Below are 27,176 nucleotides of genomic sequence, written 5' to 3' on the forward strand. Positions count from 1 at the left end.
TTGTTAATTTACTAAAAGTTTGGAGCCTTAAATATGTGGGCAAAATAATAATTCTTGTAAATTTGCACTTAAGAATAATACTTGATTAAATGTGTTTTAAATGACATTTGATGGCATGAACAATTATTATTGTTAGTAGTGACACCTGCTCTTTGGTGGCAGGTGTTTTGAGTTACATTTGTATGACGCTGTTGTCCACTAGAGGGCGACATTTACTCGAACATGCATTTACTAGTGGAGCTGAATATAATAGAACTTCAATAGGATCCATTATCAAACATTCATATAAAAACGCTGCTATAGACAATGATTAATGTAAATATCAGGCAGCAGAATTTTTTAGGATATCAGGAGATTCTAACAATTAAAAGGACAAAATAATAAAACAAATCATTTTCTTAAAAACCGTGACCATCCCCCAAACAGCCCGACTTAATCTAAAAACATAAGTGTCAACATTTAAAATAATTTCTAGGACTTTAATTTAGCATTAAACTGTATTTTGTTTAAAACTAAACCGCCCAACATGATCAGTTGTAGTCAGTTATAAACGTATTTGTCCATAACTACAAATGAAATTATGTTATTAACTATTTGAGTTGTCGAGATTTAATGAGTATCTTCATTATCACCTATCAATACTTTCTCCAGAAAATGTCAGAAAATGCTCATTCTGACTTGGTTCTATAAAGGTGAAGCCTTCTAATGTTTTGTTTCGTCTGACAACCGAACAAGGGTCAAAAATAGAATCCGTTTTGGGGCTGCAACTAATGATTATTTTCATCATCGATTAATTTGTCGGTTATTTTTTCGATGAATCGATCAGTTGTTTGGTCAATAAAATGGGGAAAAATGTCGATCGCGTTTCCCAAACCTCAAGAGAACGTTTTGTTTTGTCCACACACCAAAGATATTTAGATAACTGTCATGGAGGCGCAAATACAAAATATTTACAAAATTAAATATTCACATAAGAAGCTGAAATCATAGAATTTTCACAATCGTGGTGATAAATTGATTATTAAAATAGTTGGCAAATAATTCAATAGTCAATTATTAATCAATGAACCTTTGCAGCTCTATTCTATTTATGATCATTAAAGACATGGACGTCTCTGAAGCAGCAGATGTTTACTAAAATAATTGATCCATGACCTAAAGTGTTAAGGATCATTTTCTGTTGCTGCATCTTGTATTGAACTCGGGGTCGCTCCTCAGAGCAGAGTTCATCTTTTCACTCTGGTTTGGTTTGTTCCGACTCAAAGGACGAGGAGAGGAACCGATGTGGCAAGCTTGTGGATTTTTTTTATTTCCATGTGTAAATGTTTGTTACTGATTGTATTTTCTCATCCTTTTTGTTAATGAAGAAATAACAGGAGGAAAGAAACAAAAGCATTCACAAAGTATGAAAACATGTACACACACACACATTACGTACAATATATTAATGTGATAAAACACAGATCAGCCGGAGGAGGAGGCAAGAGGGACCAGCTCACCACCGCCGCCCGTCCCTCCTGAACTCCTCCGGTCGAAAGGAACTCACAGCAAAAATTCTGAGTCAAAGACGTCGCGAGGTTCAGGAAATCACACGCAAGTGGAGTTTTGTGAACCGAACAGAAATGTAAACGCTGCCGGAACAAATCTCTTTCCTCTGCTCAGTTTCTCCTCAACTCTGTGAGAAACGAGAGCGTCGATCCGTTCAAACATTAAGGCCTCTAGTTACTCAAAAATCCCTTTGCAGATCTGTCAGATGGACGTGTGGCGTTTTCTGTTGCTGATCATTTTTGTTTCAGGAGCGGTGACCTGTGACACGTCTTTGACAGTGACTTGTGCTGTGAATCCCAGGCGCGCGCGTGTGAAACAACCGTGCACATTGGATGGGTGAGTGTGACATGAAACATACTGTACACAGAGACATTTACAGCCTAGAACGTTTGAACCACGTGACATCTTACCACTCTGTCGCAGGCACAACGTCAAACAAAAGGTTGATTTATGACGAACGGAGGCGCCGAAACAAATCAAATGTAAAAATTCCCCCAAAAGGAAAAAAACAAAACCCTCCAGAGACGATGGGTCGCTTCCACTTTTTAAATGATGATTAAAAACTGGAATGTTTTCAGATACAACTCATCCGTCATTGGCTTTTTCGATTCCCTGTTCACGTTAAACTGATTTTCATTCATATTTTGGTTTCTCAGCGGCGCCAACATGAACATTACGCTGACAACAAGTGGTAAGAGCACGACATATTAACAGAGTGTGTCTGACTTGACTTTTAGTACCTCAAATATTCACACAGTCGCTATAACCCATCGTTTACTCACGACCCCGCTACTGCAGAACCTCCACGCCGTTTTATTATTGCTGCTTCTTCATGGCACAAATAACAGAAACAATATATGATTTTTTTTCTTTTTTTTTGTACTATTATGTTCTTGTTGCCATGCAAGCGCACTACAGTTCTGTTTCTATTTTTAACACGGAGCGACAAAATCAAACCGGGAGTGGAGCAGGTTGGTGTCTGGTTAGCCACACACACAGTGTCAAACTAACTTCTACAGCTGGTTTTTTTTACAGTTAGTGAGCAGATACAAAAAGGGTTATTATTATTAATCGTCTTTATCACACAAAAGAATTGTTATGATAGTAATAGTAGTATTTATAATGATACTTAAAAAAAACAACAACACATTCTCAGGGCATCACAAATATAATGAACCAAAGGGGCCAAACGCAATGTTTGAAATAATTTAAACATTTCTGACATTCATTCCTTCGGGTGTTTTTTCTTTTCTTTTTTTTTCACAATGTACAGTATATATATATTTATATTTATATAGAAGTAGTGCTTCATTTTTAGAAATACAAATGAAAAAAAACACAACAGGGCTGCATTCTGTGAATGCTGTGCAAATAACATCTTTTTACATCTAATAACCTCCGTTACCGCGCCGACAAACCTCCCCCCATCCCCTCCCCTCATTTTGTTCAACTGTGAGTCTCATTCATCACGTCCGTCCTCCGCAGGTCAATGTACATCTATACAGTAAGAAAAGCACATTTGTGTGTCATCTGTCTTCCAACAGCTAAAACATCCCGCGGTCAACCAGCTGCCGAGGTTCTGATAATAGAACTTCACCCACTCAAACGGCTGCGTCGCTCACTTTCCAGCTAAAGACGAAACTTAGCGACTGACGGAAACTTCTCCGACCCACATTTTTGAATCACATTGTGACATCTTGAATCAGAACTCGGCCTCTAAGAAGAATGAAGAGGACGAACTCGTCGGCGTGAATCCAACTTCAGAAACGGACTCTTCTCCTCGTCTGCCCTCATTTGACCTGCCAGCAGGAAATGAAACTTCACCGGAGCTGCAGATTCGACCGAGGACAGAAACGCAGCAGAGGTTTTTTCCGTTCATGTGTGTTTAAACTCATCTGCTGTAAAAAACGTCCCGTCTGTGTGGTGGATATGAGGCTAATGGAAAACCACAGATGTTTAAAATCAGTGCTTTGATCAGGCCTTTAAAGCTAAAAACCCCAAAAGGGGAAAAAAAGAAGATCAACCAGGGACCAACCACGACGATGAGTCAGAGCACCTGCTTCGCTGCGTCCCCACCTCCTCCTCCTCCTCCTCCAGAGAGAGGAGGTCTAACTACGCTGATACCGAACCCGGTCAGACCCGTAACCAATGATGCTTTTGGTTTTCAGAGAACAAGCAGCAACACGGAACAAATACTGGCTCCTCTCCTCAGTGTTTATCCCCCACAAGCGTCTCTGCAGCGAAGTCAAAAACGAAAACGCAGAATGCTTCCAGATTATTTCTGCAACAACCGTATCCACTGTACAATCACCAAATCTCCTAATCTGGCGTCGGACTGTTTCCTGTGAACACATTCAGCCGAATTCTGCCTTTTAAATCCCGTCGAATATCCAAACCACAGGAGTATGAATTAAAAACTCAGACCTCAGCTCAAAGGAAACTGAAGTTGTTATTTTGCAACCTGCCGACATAAACTGAACCAAAACGGAGAAAATGCAGAAGAAAAGAACTAAATGTGAGTTAAAACATTTAGTTTTCTCATTTTCCCTTGAAATACAACAGATTCTTTTTCATTCAACACGAAGAAAACAGTGTCTCTCAAACAAACGTGTACTTTTTTTCCTTTCTCTCTCTAAACACGCACAAACTTGTTCTTTTTTTACTTTGTGAATTAATTTTAAAACCAGTCCGAAGCACTCAGGATGTGAAGATGTTTCTTCGAGGAAGTTGACAGAATAAAAAATAATCAGTCGCCCCGCGCCGGGGAGGCGAAGATCAGGTTTAAAATCGTGGCTCCCTGAAGCGAGGCGAGAGAAGGGATGTCTTGAGAGAAGAGCGTCTAAAATGCCAGTCCTCGAGCTGTCCCAGAAGATTCCTCGTGAAGGAAACACCGTGAAGAACAGAGTTCCACGACAGAAAGGTTCCAGTGAAATTTAAAAAAAAACAAAAAATCTGAACGTTCTTTTCCCCGTCAGAAGACGAGACACGAGAAAAGACAAGTGCAAAGTCTTATGTCAAGTTGTTGGGATGACGATGATTAACACAAACGGCGATGAAGATGATTTTCAGAGGACATGAAGTCGGATGAGGCAGCGGAGATCGGCTGTGGGCGACTGGAGTCACGTGTCGCCGCCGCTGCTGCTGCTGCTGCTGCAGTCATGTCACGGGAAATAACTTGTGTGATCTTAAAGGTTTGACTGAACTCTGACATTGCGAGGAAAAGCAGCTGGAGTCGAGTGGAGATTATTTTTTAAAACATGGGGTTTATGATTTCTCTGTGATCAAAACACTGAACACAGTCTCAGTAACTGTGAGCTGCACAAACTCCTCGCCTGCTAAAAGTGATTACTTTTTATCGAGGTTTTTAAATGTTTTTTTAGTTGTTTTTTTACTTACAAATAACTTATGTTTTATCCACTAGTCAGGAAGAACTTCCCTTCCCCCGTTCGAATGATTCTACCAACATCCAGTGTTGGGTTGCAGTCTGAGTGAAAGCTGTACACAAACAGCTTCAACCGAAAACCTTTTGGTTCCTGGAGTCCAGGTCCAGGATTCAGGTTTGAAAGACAAGTCCCCTAAATTGTAACTGGGAAGTTTTAAAAGTTAAATAGCACGTTGAGAACTTCCTGAATGCGCCCGTTTGTCACCGTCACTTGTTTTCACTGACATGACTGCAGCAGACCGAGCAGCGATCGTGAGTCCGCCCCCCCGGGTGTGTTGTCGTCGGGCAGACGGGTGGACGCCCCGCCCGGCGTGTCCTGGCAGCAGGGATGACTGGCGGGTTTGACCGAGGAGGAGGGCGGGTCTAGATGGATTTGGAGGAATCCTGTTTGCTGATTAGGACTTCCAGCAGGCGGAGTTTGGCCTTGATCCTCTTGTACTCTCTGTACTCCTCCAGCATCGGCACCCGGTCCTCCTTCTGAACATTCCTACAGCAGGAGAGAGAGTGAGCGTCATTATCAACTCGCTAATGAGCAAAACTCTTGCTGGTCCCTGCGGAGCTGCTCAGAGGATTTGATTCAATCCAACAGACAAGAGGCACACGGAGCAAAAGAGATCGTCAGACATGAATGTTGAGTCTGGCAACATCACATTCCTGATCCGGGTTCAACTTGTAGTCTGGATTTTCAGACATCACCGTCACATGGTGACCATCTATCCATAGACATTTGTGTTGTGTACTTACATCTGGGATATGTGGGGAAGATTAAATAGAATTTGAGGTTGTGGTAATGTCTCTGTTTGACTAAAGGCGCAATAACACTGAAGATAATCAGTTTTCTGTTAATCTAAAGATGAAGAGAAGGTGGAACTAGAGAAAGTGTGGCATTTTAATTTAAATAAGTTATTTTGCTGTCTATCAATTAATTGTTTACTTTTGGTATAAACAGAAAACTGAAAATAAAGGTGACAGACACCAGATTTACATGAACGACCCGTCACTCAACTTCAACTGGCTTACGTGCATCCGACTGGTGATTATGAAACCAACTTCAGTCTGGTGTCTGATATTTCTCTCTGCTCTGATTAAAGCAATAAGGATGAGACGGATCCCGACGCATCTCATTAAAAGATGACAGTTTGATTTTTGTCATGCGATGACCTACCTTCCATTATGCTGATAAAAATCTTCCTCGAACTCTCTGATGGTCTTCCTCAGCTTCTTCTTCTCGGCCCTGGCCTTCCACAGCTGTTCCAGCAGCTCTGGCCTGGAGGACGATAGGACACATGAGGATGTGGTTATAAAAGTAATACTGCACAAGTGGGCGGGTTTCGGGGGCTGGCGGGTCTGAGTTTGCTTTTAAATCATTTGTTCTCTTCTCTCCAAATCGATTTAAATACTTATAATAAAATTGTTTTGTTTTTTCTTTTACAGGAACCACTTGGATCTTGACCCACAGATAAAGAATTGAGGGCAGGAAGTGAACTGAGGTGGATACAGTGTGCGTTGTGTTCGGCTCTGCTGGCTGTGAATCTCCGGACACTCACAGGAAATAACAGATGTTAGAAATAATCTGTTGAATAGCAGTTACCATAGTAACTTCACTATATCCATGTTCTTGACAAGTCTCCCACGCCATTTCTTCTCAATAAGTGAAATTTAAAATAGACGCAGCAGATGTGAAATCATAAAACGGTGGAGGAGTTTATCTTCTGCGTCTCATTGTTGTGGCCGTTTGTGACAAATTCTAACTTCTAGCACAGATCATCTCCGTTAATTCCCACAAGACGCTTGAAGCTGCTGATTTTAAAATTGACAAAAATCCTTTCAACTGCTCGTTTCTTGTCTCTAAATGAAAGTAAAGTGATCCCAAAAAACAAGCTGCCTGTTTTGCAAACGTCTTTTCTTTACATGTGTGCGTGTGCGTGTGTTGTTCTTACATGGACGAGGCGTTGGAGCTGGACAGTCTCAGGTCCAGCGCGAGCCTCCCCGACCCCTCCTCCAGCTTGGCTCTCATTGGACAGTCGCCCTGGCCGTCGGACTGGTTCTGGCTCCCCATTTGCCGGTCGGTCGGGGTCACGAGGTCGACGGCCATGATGACCTCGGAGCTCTGCATCTCCCCGCCGCTGCTTTCTCCCTCCTCTTCCTCGTCATCTTCCTCCTCATCCCTCTCCTCCTCCTTCTCCTCCTTTTCCTCTCCTCCTCCCTTCCGCTCATCCTCCTCCTCCTCTTTGATCTCCTCCCAGAAATGAGCAGTTTCACCCTCTATGATTGGCTGGAGGGTCTGACTCCTCCTCTTACTGGAGGGGGACACCTGGGGTGGGCGGAAGGGGTTTCACAGGCAGTTTAATATGCGGTAACGCAGTAATGGCATTAACAAGAACATGTAAGTTTGTGTTTTATGAAAAATTATGTTTGAGTGCTGTAATACTTTCTAGTTAAAGTTAAAACTAATGCAGTCTGGACCCTTGAGCTCTTCTAGTTAGATTAATTCAGATTATGAGTGTACGTTTCTTAGATCGTATAACAGATGAAATGGTGCGTTCACTTACTGTGACAGGTGTGATGCTGACTCTGGTGAGCATCTGTTTGACCAATCTGTAGCGGTCGTAGAGCGGCCTCACCACCAGACGCTCCTCTCTGGTCACCTGAGAGACAAAAAGCTGATTAGAAAGAAAAAAGAAGGAAAGGGTTTTTTCGATGAAATGAAATCGAATCCGGATTTTGGGCGGTTGGTGATTTACCGGTCGGCCGTGCAGGCCTTCGTAGTGCAGCAAGTTCTTCTGCAGGACCGTCTTCTCACAGGACAACTGCTCCTTTGTCATCTTCTACAGAGACAGAAAGACAAACACGGTTCATTGTGTGATAGTGATATAATATTCTGTAAACTTTCTACTCCCACACCTTGATCTTTCTATTACATTAATACCAGAGACATATATTTCATCTCTGAAGCCAGTGAGGATCCCTATATATAAATTTCTTTTTTCCATTAAAAAAACAAAAAAAACAAAACACAAATACTCGCACAGACCATCAACACCACCTGTCCTTTACCTGCTTTCGTCTTATTGAAAATATCCATTACTCACCTTGATGTCATCAGGCCATCCGTCCTCCTGCCTCTTCCCTTTGACCCTGAGCTGGATCATCTCCAGTGTTTCCTCCCTGGTGGGATGTGAACCCTTCACTTCCCCCGCCGCATCGTAGGCTCCTTGATCCAGTGTGGAGCCAAAGCTCTTGGGCAAGGTGTTGCTGCGAGGACGAGTCAGAGGGCCGAGCTCGCTCTCTGCGCGGTGTTTGGCATCTGGGGACGGAGGGATAAAGTGATGAGGAGAGGTGGGGGAATAAAAGAGGAGGAGATAGAGGGAGTAATGTGAGAGATAAGGAACCGGGGGAAAGGAACAGTGGTTGTAGAAACTGATAGAATGAAACCTTAATCCTTCAGGCGGCATTTGAAAAACATCTCCGACTGGACGATCAGACATGCAGGAGTTTAATACACAGCTGTGGTGGTGATGGTGAGCTAATGACAACATGAAGAGCATGCTTAGACAAAACACACACACACACTTGCACGCACACGCACACGCGCACACGCACACACACACACACACACACACCCCCTAAACAAAAACACATACACCACCACACAAGTAAAAGCCCAAATACAGCGCGCAAAAAAAACCTTTCCTTAACGTTCTACAGTCAGATACTGTTGGAGCAAGAGCTTGTCATCATGAGCAAGAACATTTAGATTTAGATTTACATTATAGAACACAAGTTCTGTTCAGTAGCGACAGTTCTCTCCTATTGGTGACAAAGAAGTTTTAGTGCAGTTTCTTTCATAATTGTATTTTTTTCACACCTTTATACAGTTTTGTTTTTTTTACACATGACTATTTATCAATTAGAGCCCGACCGATATGGATTTTTTGGGTCCGATGCCGATATCAATATTTGGGAGTACAAGACTCCGGATAATAATACATCGGCCGATACATGTATATTTATGTGTGTGTGTATATATATATATTCAATCTGTCAATGATTCCTAAGATGCCGTTATCAAACTTTTATGACAGAAATGTAATTGAGGCTTGATATTAATATTTTTTATAGTCATAAATAACTATAAATTGAAAAAAATTACAAATACAACCAAATAAATAGAATTTGAATTAAGAAAATAAACATTTATTTTACCTAAAATGTAAAAACATAAATACACATTAAATTGTCATATCTGTTGGCCGATAATATTGGTCGGGCTCTAAACATATCGGCCGATACCATCGGCCAACCGATATAACGGTCGGGCTCTATTATCAATAAACAACTCAAATAAAGAAATAATATATTTCTAGTTGGAAATCAAGAATCCCAGCTCCTTCAAATGACATTTTTTCAAAACATTCCTCTATTCAAACATCCCGTGCCAACATGCGGTTTCAACAAGGAATTACACCAAGATGAAGAAGCAAAAGATGCTCTCACAATGCCGCCTCATGGTTACTGTCAGCAGTGTACTGTATGTAAGGTCTACTTACTGAGGGGTTGGTACTTACTGAGGTGAAACGGTCTAGAGTTCAGGCCTGAGTAGGGGTGGCGCGGGGGGGTGAGTGTGTGATGGGGAGGTGGGCAGATAGAGGAAGAGGAGGGGAAGGAGGGAGCATGGTGGCGTCTGTGTGAATGGAGCAAAGCCTGGTGCCTCAGCGTGCTTCTGGGTAAAAGGTGGTGCTGGCGTCCTGGTTGGCCGATCGGTCAGTCAATCAATCAATCGATCGGTCGTTGGCCGATTGGAGGAGGAGGAGGGAGGAAAGTGGAAGAGCGGGTGCTCGCGTTATTGTTGTTTTTGTTGTTGTTTTTTTTCTTTCAATTTTTTCGATTTGAAACAGAGAGAAATGTTTTTTTCGGCCACTTGGTTTGCTCCGGACAGGAGAAGCCGTCGCCTAGCAGAGAGGATGTTTGACGAGTGTCGTGAGGTTTGTTCAGTATGGTGAAACAATGGGACCATGACAGAGAAACTGCAGAGTAGTGATTCAGTAGTGATTTATCAGCTTCAGTTTATTTGGTTCTATCAATTTATTCCCCTTAAATGTTTGTGCTGAGTTAATAAGAACAAACACCAGTCTAGACAAAGGGCAAAAAACATACACAACCACATTTCAAGTTTTGAACTTTACTGAACCAATTGGAGGTTATTAGAAGACTTTTCTTTAATTTTCCACGGTTTCACCTTACTGACCTCTCCTCAGGTCATGAATGTGGGTTCACAAGGACGCACCAGCACATTGGAGGGAAGGAGCCACGCATATGAAAAGCCACGTCTACCTCTGCCGTATGTATGTCTGCTTGAGTGTGTGTTAATCCAGCATACATGCGGTGTTGTTACAAAGGTCAAAGGTTAGGAGTGGGCAGGGTCAAGCTGTCCAGCACGGAACAGGATGGCACACAGACACTCTAACCCTGACACGCACACACACACACACATTCACAGGAGAAAGAGCGAGTGGTTCTACCTTTGATTTGCCGGCGGATCTTGGTGAGGTCGGTCATCCATTTGAGGACTTTGGGGTTAGCTGCCTTGTCGCCATGAGAGGGCTGCGGAAAGAGGAGGAGGAGGAGGAGGAGACAAGGAAGAGTTGGTATTTAGGTAAACGAGTTTTGGGATTTACAACAGTAATTTAAGAAGATGGCTGATGTTTTCAAACAGAAAAGGTCTCAAAAAAGCAAAATGTTAAATTATCAAGATTGATTTGTTGTCGGTTCAGTCACAACAAATTTACTTTCTAAAACTTTTGTCTTATTCGTACTCAGGTCATCTTTTAAATTTTAGTCATTATGTTTATAATAGTTAGTTAATTAATTTTATTGATCAATACAAAAAAAATCAACATGTATATTTGTACCTTATAGTTTCTGTCCTTCTCAAACTGCTCTTCAAACTGTTTGATCTTCTTCTTCAGGTGCTGTAGCTTCTTGGTGAGTTGGTGGGTCACTGAATCTCCTCCCCTCATCGCCTCTTTGGAGCCAAACGATGCTCGGCGCGGCCTGAGGGTGACGGAGAATTCACAGGTATGATGAGTTAACCATGAACCAGACATCAATGTTCTGACTTGTACAGGTGTGATCGCACTCTTCAGAAGCGCCGCTGGAGGTGGGCGCCCCGTCCTACCTCTGTGCTTTGGTGGGCGAGGTGGCGTCCGGGTCCTGCTGGAGGAACCGTTGAGCACCGTGCGCGCCAAAGTCGAGGAAGCGGCGGGCCAGAAGGTGAGGGTGGGAGCGGGAAGAGGAGGGGGAGGCGTCCTGCCCTCCCTCCCCCTCCTCATCATCATCATCATCATCGCCGTACTCCTCCAGGGGCAACAGGGGGAGAGGGACCATGCGACCAGCCAGCGGCGAGAGCTGCGCCTCTCCGCTCTCGCTGTCATCCTGCCAGGATTTGAAAGCCGGGATGGGGTCTGGAGGGAAGAGGAAAGAAATGAGAGAAGAGTCAGAGCAAGTGCATGAAGCTCAGGGTGGGAGGGAGAGAAAAAGTCTAATTTTAAATGAAACCCCCGACTCTAAAGAGTGTTGCATGAGAAGTAGGTTGTGTACATATCAGTAAGAAACACACAACAGCCGCCTGGGAGGGGCGCTTCTGAGACGATGCCTTCAACAACAATCACTTTCTTCTCTCGGTACCCTGATGAGTCACTCACTTATTTTCAGTCGAGGAGGGAAAAAAAGGGGACGGAGAGGGTGAGGGATGGGTCAGAAAGATAACGAGACAGGGGTGAGGCGCAGAGAAGCAGAGGAAATGTGTCCTGATAAATCTGCCCAGTGGCCTGAAGCAGGAGGGAAGAGCAGCAAGTGAGTGAGTGAGTGAAACCAGCTTCTATCAAATCTGATGGAAGGAAAGAATGTATTACATGCAGGGATTTATTCATCGTCAATATCTACAAAGCAAAATTTAAACCTGTGAGAATGCATTAATGACATTTCCACACTGTGTCCAAATCAGCAAAAAAAAAGATGGAAAGATGAAAGGAAGGATTGGTAAACTGGGGGGTGGTTGGGTAGATGTGTGAAACTACTCACCTTGGCCATCTTTTTGCAGATGCATACATGAGAAATCTATGGGAGGGAGGTGGAGATGGGAGGGGGGTGATGCTGTTTGGATGGAAGGAAGACGAGAAGGAAGAAGGGAAGAACAAAGAAAGAGGAGGAGGATGAGGGACAGAGAGAGAGAGAGAGAGAGAGAGAGAGAGAGAGAGAGAGAGAGAGAGAGAGAGGCAGCAGAGAAGAGGAGTGGTGAGGTCAGTCATTCCAAACAACATAAGTTCAGAGTGTATGTCTCTGTTCGTGTGTGTGTGGATAGGTATGGAGAAATGAAGAATGACAGCTCATGAATTAAAATTTTAACTTTCTGCAGAGATGACATGATTTAAAAAGAAAAAAAGTCAAACATTTTAATATATTAGACAAAATGAGCAATTTGAAGATGACACATTAGGAAAAGTGTAACGTTAATTTTTCACTATGTTCAGACTTTTTATGAAACAAAACTCATAATTAAGAAAGCATAATTGTTGGATGACTCGATAAAGAGAATAACAGTTACATGCCGCTTTAGCTAGGTGAATTTATATATGTCGAAAAGTCAGTTTTAGAAGTTGGGCTGTAACTAATAATTATTTCCATTATCGATTAATCTGCTATTTATTTTTATTTTATATGATTAATTCATTAATAATTAATTCTTCGAATTTCCTACTGTTGAAGGGGATTTGTACACGTCTTATTTTGTCCAACCAACAGTCAAAAATCCAAAGATATTAATTTTACTATTGTGTATCACAAAGAAAAGACTATTTTTTGCTTAAAAATTATTTCCTTTAGCATGTTGCTAGCCCCTGTCTGGTTGTTGGTTGGTTTGTCTACAGGTTTAAGCAAAAACTACTAAACAGATTTCCATGAAACTTGGAGGAAGGATGGGACGCTTGCCAAGACAGAACCCGTCAAATTTTGGCGCAGATCTGGAAAAGGGGCAGATCCAGGAATTCTTTAAATCACTTTCTTTAACATTGCGAGATTTCTTTTGACATTTTCACCATTTCCCCAGGGAATAATTAACGGATCTTGATTAAAAAAAATCTGTCATATTTAGGGGACTGATATATGAGTGTGTGCAATTTGGTGCAACTTTTCTAGTTAAGAAGAGGAAACTGTTGGGCGTTAGCGGAGGTATGCGCTCTACTGAGTGCCATTCTAGTCTTAGTATGGCTATATTTGTACTTTGTATTTGTTTTTCTGGTGAATAGAGCGTGTACTGGTGTTGCAGAGACAAGTAGATTCCTACCTTCCCATTGGTTGTCTGGAAAGAGTTGGAGGTGGGGGTTGTGGCCAGAGTTTTGTTGGCATGGCGATGGGTGGTTCCTGTTGTTCTCGCTGGTGTTGGCATTCTGATCACAGCGACATGAAGTTGGGTCCTGCTAGGAATAAAGGATTACAGGAACAAATCAGCGTTGGAAGGAAATGAGGGAAATAGATGCAATTTATTTAACATAACAGAAATTAATTACAAGGGAACAAATGAAGGAAGTTAGGTAGCGAAACGGTGTGGAGGAAACTTGAGGTAATATTTTGCTAAATGTTGATACAGATTGTAGACATGCTCTGATAAAAGTTAATACTTACACAGCTTATGGAGTCGGTCTGATCCATGCTGTCACAGGGTTGATTGTCCTGCCTGAAATCAAATAAGAAATAAAAGATGTATTTAAAAATAATTATGACTAAAAGTAGGGAACAGAATACGACAAATTCCCACAAAAACAGACACACAGTCATCTGGAGCTTTGTATTTTTTCCTAATTGTGATTCTTAGGGGGACATACCTTGGACGATACATTTGCTTAGATATTTAGAACTGAGTTGTTGGTTATTATTGTGTAAATCAATCGAGAAAAGTAATTCTGTTTTTATGTACTGAACGGTAATGTTAGTCAGAATCTTTCCACCTTAAGGGGATTCTTCCTACGACTGCATCCTTGGAAGATTTTAATAAGAGCTGAGGAAGAGTCACACTACAGTCACATAATAATAAAATATTTTTCACATGAACACAAATCATTTCTGGTGTGAAAATTTTACAGTGCTAAGTTGGTGTTGCAACTGAAATCAGTGCTGTGTTGGTTGATCTCTTTTCTTTATCATGATTATTTTTCCTGAAAAAAGGGTTTGAAACTTTATGAAGACACTGGCTGCCTGAACCAGTTTTACAGTTTAAATTCAACGCACTTGTTTAAAAAATCCCAAGCTGGAGGCATGAATACAGTATGTGATGCTTCCCAAACACAGGTTCTTCTTGGGCGGACCGGCCAAAATACTGTAGATTAGAATCATCCGTTTTATCTTTGGTACAAATACAGAAAAATGATCTGGTTCACGCTCTTCCCCTTTTTAAACTGCAGGAGTCTCTGCATCGGTCACAAATAATTACCCGACCTGTGGGAAACACTGGTGTGACGCGTTAAAACTAAATGACCATGCAGTGTGAGTTAGAACGTGTTACATGTGAGAGAGATGGAGATTATAAAGATGCTTATCAAATACAGCGTGACATTGAGCTCTGGCTGAGGCAGCATGTCGAAGCGATTAATAAACGCAACGTGTCAAGTGATCAGTGCATGACAACATCGATGCTCCCTGTTCGCACGTGTTAAAGAGATAGAGTTTCTCTCAGGGAAACAAGGAAGTCCTCTCTTCCACATTACATCTTCCAGACAAAGCCGTAATTTAGTTCAAATGTTCCTTGAGCTTATAAAACTAATAACTTCTTTACTTCTACTTCTTCTCCTTTATTATGTGAGAATTCAGTCGGGTGCTGTCGCTCACCTGGTAGTGTTGATGTTGTTCTCAGCGTCTCTGACAGCCTCTGAATCCAGCTCCATTCCCGAGCTCTTCACCAGGCCGGAGTCAGAGTCCAGCGAATCCTGGGAGAAAGCAACAGCAAGAATCTAAGATTAATCTTCTTGTTTTTCATGGACCAAAGTAGGAGTCAAACAAACAAAAACAAAACATTGGTATTACCTCGTTAATGTTTTAATTTACGCAGGAAAATCCCATTTTCCCAGGGAAACATTTTCAAACGGACACATTTGTCTTAGCATATTAAATCCTGGTATCATTTTGAACTTGCTTGCTTTAAAGGAGTTACAGCAATCTCGGGAAATAAAAAGATGTGGAGTGGCGAGATATTCCAGGGGACTTGGTGACACACATTTTTAAAACCTATGTTCCTCCTGGGGAATCGTGAAGTTACAAAAAGTGGACAAAGGGTCTTTTCAAAAATGCACTGGCCTTCTCTCATTCCCTCATGACTTTATATACATTAGTTCAAAATAAAACTTTGCCAGTATAGTGTGTATCCGTGGATTCACTGATGATCTTTGTGTGCATTTGAAACAGACGCGTTGTTGGCTCTGCGCGCTACCCCGGGAGAATTCTTGCTTTTGTAGCAATCAGAGCAGAACAAAGATGTGCTGTGCTGATAGTATCCAACGTTCGGCCTCGGAATGAACCAACACACTGAGACAGGAAGGAGGTCAATTATGGGAAAAATGCTGCGAACCCACACAGCAACTCACGGCCTGAGCTCTGGTGTTGTTGTTGTTGTTTTCCACCAGAGATAAATCTCTGTGGTGTGAAATGTTAAATGTCAATAATTTTAATTTATGTACAAAGGGAGGACAGTTAAGTTTTTGCCATAACTTTTAGTATGTGTGATATACTGTGCCGTTTCTGTGTGAGCGTGTGCGTCGGCCACAGACCTGTGTGTCTGTCTGGCTTTGTTGCATGTGTTGCTCCGTCTGCGTGAGTGGGGTCTCCCCTTCTGTGTCACAGGGATTCTCCCCGAGGTCCGTTTGTTGCTCCTCATCTTCATGGCAACCCTCGTCTGCTGGCTCACTGGGACTCGCCCTGGAAGAAAAAAAACACATTTCAGAAAGTAGATTAAACAATCGACATTTTAGATACCAACTAATAATGTTACAACACAACGTGTAAAAAAACAAAAAATGTAGTTTGGCGACATTGTGAATTAGCCTGGGAATCAAAGGAGTTTTTAATCTTCACATCTTTGTTGTCATTGCAGTAACCTTTTTTTTGTTTTTCCCCCGGGAGCTTAACTTTCCACAGAGATCTTCTTGTTCTCCAAAACAAAGCGACTCTGAATAAAGCAGTTTCATATTAAAAACCAGAGATTCTCTGACGCTGATTGGACGGACACAGGACGTCTGGAAGGGGGCGCGAGCTGAGATGACGCTAACGTTTACCTACCAAGTGTGTTTAGATATTTGCGGCCTATTTTTGTGTGCAGTGTAAAACCTTTATGGTGTCACGTCTCCTTGACGTTGGAAACCTCAGGTCATTGTATTGTCTTTGGAGGTGACGGTCACTGAACAGCTGCTGCCCTCGACATGTACAGTTTGCTTATTAACATCACCGGTGTCAACATGTTTACTGGTAACCCGACCCATCTGATTGACTCTGAGCCTTTGTGCACAATGTTCACTATGTCAAATATGTTTCTTTAAAGTAATTTGATGCCCCTTTCAGCCACTTAGGAATCCGTGCCAACACGTTTCTATCACCAGGTGCAACAGCAACGTTTGTGCAAAGGTGTTTAAGAACTTTGGTGCTTGTACTTGATTTCAGTGCTTTTTGTTTGTATGTTTGTGCATGTCTGTATTGTATTTGTGTGTTTCTGTGTGGGCGCTCTCACCCCTGGCTATCATAGTTGCTGAGGCCATGGTCGATGGAGGTTTTCAGCTCATAGAAGTGCTGCTCGACTGCAGCCCTGATGGTTCGCTGGATTATCCTGGGAAAACACACACGCACAAAAAATGCATTGATCAATCAGTTGATTTTACCAATATTCTTCTGCATTTAGCCTCTTTTTAGGTCCTGTGCTGTATTCTAGTGTATGGATAAACAAACTGTTTGGCTGTCGGGTTTTAGTTACAACTTCAAATACTCCTAATCCTAAATGGGGAGGGGTCCTTAGAGTCTCCAATTAACCTAAACCCGATCTACATGTCTTTGGACTGAGGGAGGAAGCCGGAGTACAGGGAGAAAAAAACCCCTCACGTACACTGTGAGAACATTCAAATCCACACAGAAAGAAAACCTGGGCGTTTTTTGTCAGAAAATGGATTAGAACCTTCTTGCTGTCAGGAGACACCACCATGCAGCCGCCCACATGGGATCCTCTGCACATAATCCTACCTGTCATCAACTCTATTAATGTATTAAACATGTTTGAGAGCCTAATGATAATAATCACAGGAAAAGGTTCCATTGTGGAGTATAAGTCCTTATTAAGTCAGTGACCTGGTGCTGTTCTGAGAGGATTAATAATGATTAAACTAGAGCAGGGCAGCAGAGAGGAGACAACATTACAGCCTATAAAAGGTAGAAACCGCAGCCGCACTCTGACCTCTGCTACACAGTTGATCCTTGGGCTCTAGTGAGATTTTATTTAGCTTGCTTTATTTAATGAACCATATCTGTGTCATGTATTCCTTCCTGCATGTGAGCATTTTCCCTCCTCCAGCTCAGGCGGCAGTAGAGGTCGAAAAAAGGGAAAAACTCTCAACTCTCTCCAACTCCTCCACACTAACTGTTCACCTGGACGGATTGTACTTCATATCCTCACCAGGTTTACTCTACGTTCCCACAACTGTTTTCTGTAGATATGAATTATGTAACATATCTAATCTACATATCTACTCTACTAAATTAAATGGGCTTCTGTCCCAGTATACGGTAAAAATTCCCAGATTTTATAAAATGGGAGACTCGGAGCAAGAATATAATTTGTGTGTCCATTTAAGGCAAAAACTCATAAAGGTGCTGGGCTCAGGTTAAATAAATGTGTGTGTGCAAGTTGTGGATGCATCGACCAAACACACAAACCACTGTGCACAAATCTCCCCGGACCACATGCCAACGTTCACCTGCAGGACTGCAAGACGCTCCATTAAGAATAACCATCCATCACACGCGATGTGAGGATTAGCCCCTTATGTGACCATGAATTAAAAATCTTAATCTGTGAGTTTCAGCTCTACAACACGTTGGTGTTCTTAAAGGGGCGAAATGTAAGTACTTTAGTTTAAAACATTAAAAACTAAGCTTATCAACAGAGCGTGAAGCGATTAAGTTGTGTCAAAGACGTCTGTGTATTGTTCGGCGGAGATATCTACTGGAGTTATGAGCATGCTTATCAGTTAGCCCCGGCCCATCTCATCATGTGATGATACCACTCATGTACCTCAGCAGGCGATTGTGAGTCACCGTAGCGTTAAGTGTGCTGTCGGTCCAACATGAGAGTAGTGACTGTGAGGAGGCTATAAACTTGTGTTATCAACATCTTGTCTCTGTCTCATTCACTCCATCGTTTCCTCAAGCTCAGTGATTGATATCGATGCTCCAGCTGCTCTCCTCCATCACTACTCCTGTCAACTCTACATCTTCCCACGTTTCTCTACCTGGGCCGACTAAGAGTGAAATTGTTTTAGAAATAATCGCGGAAAACGTGCTACCTGTTCCATAATCTGACTGTTAAATAAACCTTCGTGGAACACTTTTATTCCTCATACAAACGGTGCATTTTTGTTCTTTCTTTTGATAGTTTGTGGCGACCCCCAGCTTCCTGGTAACACGCTGTCCCGTATTTGTTTGGAGTATGAATTTGTCAGTTGGCGAATCTTACACGTCGACTCTTGTAACAGGCCGAAAGCTTAAAGTCATGTGATTGCTGAGTTCATGTCCTTGGGGCTGTGAAAGCACCACACCATGTAAGACGCTTTAGTTTGGCTTCATGATAAAAAACAAAAAAGTAATCTTTCCGTCATATTACTTCCTCTTACACTCTAACTTCTCTCTAAACTCGATTCTTCTCGACGCTTCTCTTTATTCCTGTTGTTTTATCTGCCTCTTCAGTAGATTTACTCCTTTCACTCCCTCACCACACTTCAGCTAACACCTATTCACTCTTTTACCCCCTGTTTTTTATAATACTCAAAAGAAAAAAATTGTGAAATTAGATCTTTAAGTAGCTAGAATTTCAAGTGAGTGTATGAGTGTGTACGTCGTGAGTTGATAAAACGACTGTGTGTATGTACTTACTCTGCAGAGTCAGCAGGCAGGATGGACATAGAGGAGAGGTGGGAGCTGTAGAGAGAGAGACGGGGGGGGGGGGGGGGGGGGGGACGACACGACGACGACAACATGGTTAGAACATCATGTACTCCACGACTCCACTTCCCATACTCACATGAAACGACCTTGGTGGGCGTCAGGCAGGAAGAGCCACAACAGACGGAGAATGAAAATAAATCCAAAATAATGATGTCGACCATGAATGCATCTGTGTTTAATGTGTGTTGGAGACACAGAAGTTTAGATCAAGTATTTGAGTTGTAGAGAGGAACGAACACACACACACACGCACACAAAGTTTCAGTCAGTGGCGCCACTCTGGGTGGGCAGATTGATATTTAGGCTACAGAGCTCAACTGAACCCTGCTGATCTGATAGAAGGGTGTGTGTCACGTCATATCTGTTCTTCAATGTTCCAGCAAGGAAGTGTGCGTGTTTGTGTGTGTATGAAACAAGGCGGCGGCTGAGATGTGTGCATTGATTCAGCAGCCCACCGCTGACATACACACTCAATGACGGTGGCACGCTAGGAATCCAGATTTATATAACACACACACACACACACACACACACACACACACACACACACACACACACACACACACACACACACACACACACACACACACACACACACACACACACACACACACACACACACACACACACACACACACACACACACACACACACACACACACACACACACACACAAAATTATTTTTCTGTTTCAGAGGCAGCAAGAAGATAAATCTGTTGAAGATGTGTACGATGTTGCTCGAGATTTTTGTGTGTTTTTGTGTGTGCTTGAATTAGCTCTTCATCGAATTGCAATGGGTTTTGTGTGTGTGTGTGTGTGTGTGTGTGTGTGTGTGTGTGTGTGTGTTTGTGTGTGCGCGCGCGTGTTGGCTCGTTAACACAACCCCACACACACATTCACTCCAAATGCAGCATGAAGTCTTCAGGTGGATCAATACAGACTGAATTATTAATGGCAGAAAGGAAAAGATATCGCCCTTCATCTCTGTTCGTCTTCATTCGTCTTTTCTTCCAATTCCTTCTCCTGTTTCCTGATATTCTGTCCATCATCCTTCAACTGCTCTTTTCTGTCCTCCTCCCATCCACCACTCTCTCTCCATTCAGATCCTTTCCTTCCATTATGATTTCGTTTTTCAGTTTGATTGGCTCTTTACACAAACACTCTGCTGTCCTCCCCATTTTCACTCTGTTTAATTATCACTTTCATTATCCTCGACCCATTCTTCCTCCCTTACACCAATTTTACCCATCACCATTTATAGTCACATCATCTCTTTTCTTTGATTGAGTTCTCCCATTTCCATCTTCTCCTTCATTTTGTTACCTCTTCAATCTCCTTTGCTTCTAACTGTCTTTAAATCTCACATTCCCTTTCTGAGGCTGTTACCTTGATCATGCATGTGAGAGAGAAAAACAGACAAAAAGAGAAAGTTTCTTGTGTCCTCCCTTCTCTTTCCCTCCCCCAGTTGATTAACTTGGATTAATTCGGATACCAGCTATCTCTCTGCAACATCAGGTATATTTCTGAATCAGAGATTATTGTCGACTGAGTTAACATTAGATCCTTCTGTCATTTAAGTTCCTCCTGAGAACTGCACTTTAAAAACAGTAACCCACCCCGAAGGGTCCCCGCAGCAAAGACCGTCCCCTCGAGCGCACAGATACCATCTGGCAGCAGGGTCTTCTCCTGCTGAGATGTTCTCTGTGGCTGTGTTATTAACAATAGATCCCTGATAGGACCCTCGAGGAAGTTACAAAATCTCCATGGGCCTTAAGTCGCTAAGATAATATCTGATCTTAAACCCTTTTGCCCCCGAGGACTTGATCTTAAACCACTGTTGGGCCCTTTGGTTTGTTCTTGCCCTTCGTCGAGCTCCCTAAGCAGCAATGATAACATCTTTATCAGTGTCAGTTGAGCCCTAAAGGACCGTAGAGGACACGCTTCGCAGAGCCCTGTGGGGCACTGTATTTCTTCCCTGATTAGGACACTATGAAGGGCAAATGAGATCATGGAAAAATTCTTGGTCCCTGGTGAAGTAGAGAGTGGTTTTGAAGAGGGTTTCATTATTTTCTCAGGATGGAAAGTTTCCTTAACTAATCGCGCAGCATAGCGGCCACACTGACGAGTAGACGGGAATGCTTTAGAATATAACCAATATAAAAAATGTCTAAAATATATACATCCAAACTGAAGACTGGTGATTCCAATGAAGATTCAATGTCGTATGCATATGTTGCTAATATATTGCAGCTAGCAACTTTTCAACTTTTTGGTGTCACCCGACCATTTTAAGACATATAAAAGGACAACATTAAATTTCAACATTTAAAAAGGTGCCACGTGAAAAAAGGAGCACTCGTTGGCAAATAAAGGCTTGGCTTTCAAAAGTTCTCCTACTAGGTCTGATTAGATCAGCTCCTGCCCTGCAGGCAGAGGGGTTAGAAGTAGGCAAAGACAGAGATAAGACCTCGATGACGTCTTGCAGAGTCACATCTTCAGCGTCAGTGTTACTGCTCGCTTCAAAACTGTAAAACCTTTGATGGTGAAGGGAACAGAACAGCTCCATGGTTTCTAATGTCACACATGACAAAGGTGGATCATGGATGTTCATCTGCGTCACACTATCAAACTAATTCAACTGTTTCTTAACTGATTTGGTTGTTTTTGTCAAAAATGTTATGAAAAAATACATATTTTACTTATTTTATATTGTGTGTGATGCATATTATGCCTAATTTAAGTTGTGCCTCACAGATGATCAAAATATGTCATCATATTCTCAGACAGCTATGGAAAATTAAAAAGAAATTGGTCATTATTAATTTGCTATTAGCTTCACCTAAGAGCTGAGTAATGCAATCACTCAAAAATATCTGTCAATATATGAATCTAATCATTCATTCATGTGTGAAGATATTCTATCTTCAGAATTATTTTTGTCTTAAATGCAGTTATCTTGAATTAATGATGTTTTTATAAACACTTAACTATATGAACTGAAATTGTTGGTTTTCTACAAGAGAACCATAAAATGTGTTTAACAGAAGGTCATAAATGTGTTGTTTTGGCAGATTCAGAATTGTGTTTGTGCTGTGTACACTAAATTGGCAGTTTATTCTGTACACCTAGCTATAACAGTCTGATGCAACCACCTCGCTGTAAATTCTACCTTCGTAAAAAGGATCTGTTTTGACCTTGGGAGGAGACACGGCTAGAAGGGCAGCCCGCGGAGGCAGTGTGGGGCTGGTTGCCTTGAATCCTGACATTTACCACATAACCTTAACATCGTGGCAGACTAAGTGCTGCCCTTCATGGCAACAATATTCCCTGATAGCAGTGGCCCTCCTCCAGCGGGATAATGTCACTCTACGTAGATTGTTCAGGAGTGTGAGGTCAAGGTGTAGCCCCTGGCCTCCAAATACGTCAGATCTTAATTCGATCGACATTCTGTGGGATGTGCTGAGCAAACAAGTCTGACACGTGGAGGTCCCACCTCGCAACGTACAGGACTTAAAGAATCTGACGCTCACGCCTTGCTGTCTGATACCAAAGGACGTCTTCAGACATCTTGTGGAGTCCACGCCTTGACGGGTCAGAGACGTTTTTGTGGCACGACATTTTACATTCATACGTTAGTAAAACATGAAATTGAATCAATTATGATTAAAATAACTCCACACACTCTGCTTCAAAATGTAGAAATTATTTTCTGCTTATTTTCATATTCTGTTCGGTGATTCCGAATTTTTACATATATATGGTGCGGAAGAGATTTCACATCCTGTGCTGCATTTTGATGTTTTGGCAAATACTCAAGGCAGGTTTTGCTGTTGTGTAATCAACTGACCTAAACAGATGGTAGAAGCAGTGTGTGTGTGTGTGTGTGTGTGTGTGTGTGTGTGTGAAACGCTGGGCTGTGTGTATCAGTGGCCTTGTCTCAGCTGACTGAACGACTAAACAAAAAACACCTCTGAATGACTGTTTTTGTCTGCGGCAATTAAAAACTAAAAGACAGCTGTGTGTGTGTGTGTGTGTGTGTGTGTGTGTGTGTGTGTGTGTGTAAGGTGAGTTTGAGGTTAGTTGTGATTCTGCAGAGGTGCTGTTGTCAGCAAACTGGACTCTGCTCTGTTCTTCCTGGGAGGTAAAGACTACTGCAGTCTACGCATCTACTCAAAAACCAGACCCACCCACCCACCCTGAAGATTATTTTCATTAACAAGCAGAGAATCACTTTCTTTTTAAATCTGTTAAATGTTTAGCCAATAAAATATCCATCATAACTTCCCAGTAGACAAGGTCGTATGAGACCAAGCACCCAAACCCAAAGCTGTTGTATTTTAAAGCTGCAGCTATTGATTACTCATTTTTTGGTACATCCACACATTTCTTTTCTTATTTTATTAAAAATGTCAGATTATAGTAAATTAAGCTCATTACCTGCATTTTGACCACCTGTCCAAAACCAAAACATATTCCAATATACTATCATATATGAACCACAGACGCTTTGGCATTTTTTTTGCCTAAAAGGAATTTTTTTTTTTTTTGCTTCAAGTGACCAATCGATTATTTGACAACCGGTTTCTGTTCAATTCCATTTTCAGTCGACAAACATCCCATCAAACAGAAAACAAGCTAATGGTTGCCGAATTATTCCATGTGAAACTAATAATCAATTATTTTGCCAACAGTAACACAACCACTCCAGATTCATCATGGCCGAAACAATAAAATTGTTTTCCCTCACCTCTTCTCTACTTGACACACATTGAGCATTTTCTGTTAAAAACATAATTTTAAAATTGATTACTAGGAGCTTATAAGATTTGATTAATGAAGCTCTAAATGCCCTTTTTCTTCCGTGCTGTGCATCAAAACGCTGACACATCCTCAGCCCCCTCTGCCTCCTTTATGCTCAGATTGCATAACATATCGGCTGTTAAGTAACTTCCATGACCCCTTTTTCTCTTCATCTTCCACCTGCTCTATTTCTATTCCTGAGAAAGATGCTGCCTCTTTCTTGTCTCCTCCATCTCTCCCTGGTGGGAAAAAAACAATGAGCAAGACACACAATCCCACCTGACTTCCCTCCATTCTTCCATTCATGATTAAAAAAGCAGAAAGCTCTAAATCTCTCAGCATGAAGATGCCCCCCCCGCCCCATATTCATCCCACAACTCACGCGTTAATCCATTCTTCCACCTTTCCTTTCACCTCATCCATTGCTCATTCATTCATGCATCCATCATTCAAACCTATTTGCTTTTTCCCTCCAACCATTCATTCTCCCATCCAAAAATGTATTCCAGTCAGACAAAAGGAGTTGCATAACTGCGATGTTTACCTCTGCAGTAGAATGTCACAGGCCATTCTCATTTTTCCAGCTGTGTATTCTCTCACAGTGAACTGTCCTTTTTCTTTTGTTTTGAGTTTTTGTTAATGACAGTGGATCCAGCCTGTCAGTGACGCAGCGTTGATAGGTAGGATGATTGTGTCAGTTCCGATTTTCTTTTCCAGCAGAGAAAGAAGTCGGCTCGATTTTTAACCACAGTCTTTTTGATTTTTGCCTCTTTCTTCCGAGTCTCTCCTCGGTATCCGCCTGTTTTCCAGGTCTGCCTTTTGTCCAGGTTATCCCAGTTGAGCACTTTGAGGAGTCAGCATCAGCACCGGCAGGTCTAGCAGCAGAGCCGGGGTAACGTCTGGGCGCATTCTGTGGTGTCCTCCAAGTGTGCGTGTGAGGCTCTGTGTGTGTGTGTGTGTGTGTGTGTGTGTGTGTGTGTGTGTGAGGTTGTCTCACTGTGCACTCTGTGAAAGTGCTGCAGTAAACATTCAGAGCCCAGCTCAAATATATGAGCTTCTGATGCAACCAGGCAACAAGCCCGAAGGGGCCAATGGGATGGGAGGAGCTGAACTTGGGAGCCAATAATAAACAGGGGACTGAGTTCTGTGAGCCAATCGGGAGGCAGAAAGTGGGAGGAGCATTTGATTTTTTCCCTCATCGGTTCGCTCAGTGTTCACTATAAACTCAGCAGTTATCACAGCCGACCCAGCAGGTAATGGTGTGTTCACACACACACACACACACACACACACACACACACACACACACACACACACACACACACACACACACAGAGCCTCACACGCACACACACACACACACACACACACACACACACACACACACACACACACACACACACACACACACACACACCTGTGTCTTTTACATCCCCCCCCACCCCCCACCCCCAACAACCTTTTGTAATGACTTTTAATACATTATTGAGCACAAAGGGCCGAGAGAAGAAGCATAATGAGCTGATCATAGAGTGCGAGTGAAAACGAGGGATCGGGGCATATGACGAGACAGAGACGTAAATAAAATGAAACAAAAAAAAAAATAGAGGAAAAAGGGAGACAGCACAATGTGTAATGGTACGCAGTTTGTTGGTTAAAAGATGTCTAGTTCACATGTGAGGTTGGTTTAATTGTTAAGTAGTGTCGCCATTATTAGGGAAATTAGTCAATGAACGACTATTATTGTTGCAGGGACTTTACATTGATCATTATTCTTCCAAAGATATTGAATCTACATATTAAACACTTTAAACACAATGTGCTATTAAAACACTACATAAAATAACCGTGGGCTATGTGGACATTGATCAGACGAGTGATGTTATTTGAAGACATCACTTTGGGATCGAGTAAAATTCCGTTCCTTTTTTTTGTTGTTGACATTTCCGTGTCAAAGACAGAATTGATTTAATGAACCATGTGAACTGATTTTTAACCACTGGTCAGCCAGGTGTCCTGTTGGACCGGATTGTGGTACATTACAAATTATAGTAAAACTCAGAGAGAAATATACTGTGATATATAAAGTATGCTTGAAAGTGACCCGATTAGTGAAATACCTCAATAATCCCTCACTTCCTAAAACGGTTTAATTTTAAACTGGCGTTATGTTTCCTGTCTGGGACACGACCGTCTAACCTCGACGACATTCCGGAAATTACTCACGGAAAGAAAAGAGGATAAGAAAGAATAAATGTTATGCAACTTTGGTCAGAAATAATAAAGACGGCCGTGGGTATTGGTGTTAACTCAACCTCCTGTCTGGAGTGTTTCATAACTCTTATCTAAAACTTCATGTTCTACGGGCAACACAAGGCAACTACAGTAACAAGGCAATGGTACAAAAGAGGCTTCAGCAGTAGCATGTAGTAAAAAAAATGTGGTCAATTTTTGTTTTCTGATGATTTACGAGTGAGAGTGCTCGTCGGGGAAAAAAACCCACTGGGCAGTTGTTCCAGAACAGAGAGTGAGAACTGACAGCACACGAAGGAGAATGGTGCTATCTAGGTCAGTTACTATATCATATTACACTCTGTGCCAAGTGCTTTGCGCCGGGACCTCGACACACAATCGGGCAGTGAAGGGTGAGGGTCGGAGGGAAAGCACGGCACAAAGTAGGACAAACTGAGGGAAGAGGGGGGAGGATAAACATGAGATCTGCACGTGTAAGAATGAATGTGTTTTATCATACCATGATATGCACAGCTCTCTTTTTTACTGCAGTGTATTCTACTGTACTGTATAGTGTAGAGGTAGTTAAATGCTGCTATAATCTTAAGCAAGGGCTGTTATCAAACCTCTCAGTGTAGGTGCATTCAAGGACTGCTGCCAAAGTAAAACATTTAAATCCCATCACACTTTAAACCACCGCTCCAGGCTTTGGCTTTGGGTTTTAATTTTTCATGGAACTTTGCTCTTTTTCTTAAGCTTCAGGAACAATTTTGTGTTCTGATAACTACTCCCACTATAGAACAGAACAGGGGAGATTCAATTAAAGTTTCAGAACAAATTCCAGAGGAAGATGCTTGGCATAGATTAGAACAGCACAGCACGCTTCATCTCCAGTGTTTACAA

The 27,176-nt window shown here is 42.1% G+C and overlaps 1 protein-coding gene across 7 annotated transcripts in view; it reads right to left on the bottom strand.

Annotated features, from left to right (window-relative positions):
* Positions 1-1,285: 1,285 nt before the first annotated feature.
* The window catches only part of fam13b (family with sequence similarity 13 member B), a 59,247-nt gene continuing 33,356 nt past the window's right edge, over positions 1,286-27,176 (bottom strand). For 2 of the 7 annotated variants that reach the window (XM_035650865.2, XM_035650864.2), the window contains exons 8-24: positions 19,169-19,213; positions 16,761-16,856; positions 15,808-15,955; positions 14,873-14,970; positions 13,673-13,724; positions 13,335-13,467; positions 12,074-12,145; positions 11,169-11,454; positions 10,903-11,044; positions 10,513-10,594; positions 9,559-9,738; positions 8,083-8,297; positions 7,735-7,818; positions 7,543-7,638; positions 6,931-7,304; positions 6,156-6,257; positions 1,286-5,477 (exon numbers count right to left, since the gene is read on the bottom strand). In XM_035650865.2, the coding sequence (XP_035506758.1) occupies positions 5,354-5,477; positions 6,156-6,257; positions 6,931-7,304; positions 7,543-7,638; positions 7,735-7,818; positions 8,083-8,297; positions 9,559-9,738; positions 10,513-10,594; positions 10,903-11,044; positions 11,169-11,454; positions 12,074-12,145; positions 13,335-13,467; positions 13,673-13,724; positions 14,873-14,970; positions 15,808-15,955; positions 16,761-16,856; positions 19,169-19,213 (2,329 nt within the window). In that variant the 3' untranslated portion in view covers positions 1,286-5,353. The remainder of the gene's footprint in view (positions 5,478-6,155; positions 6,258-6,930; positions 7,305-7,542; positions 7,639-7,734; positions 7,819-8,082; positions 8,298-9,558; positions 9,739-10,512; positions 10,595-10,902; positions 11,045-11,168; positions 11,455-12,073; positions 12,146-13,334; positions 13,468-13,672; positions 13,725-14,872; positions 14,971-15,807; positions 15,956-16,760; positions 16,857-19,168; positions 19,214-27,176) is intronic. The other 5 variants (XM_035650867.2, XM_035650868.2, XM_035650869.2 and 2 more) reach the window with 5 other exon arrangements.

The sequence above is a fragment of the Scophthalmus maximus genome, chromosome 9 (assembly GCF_022379125.1).
Source record: "Scophthalmus maximus strain ysfricsl-2021 chromosome 9, ASM2237912v1, whole genome shotgun sequence".
NCBI classification, from domain to species: domain Eukaryota; kingdom Metazoa; phylum Chordata; class Actinopteri; order Pleuronectiformes; family Scophthalmidae; genus Scophthalmus; species Scophthalmus maximus.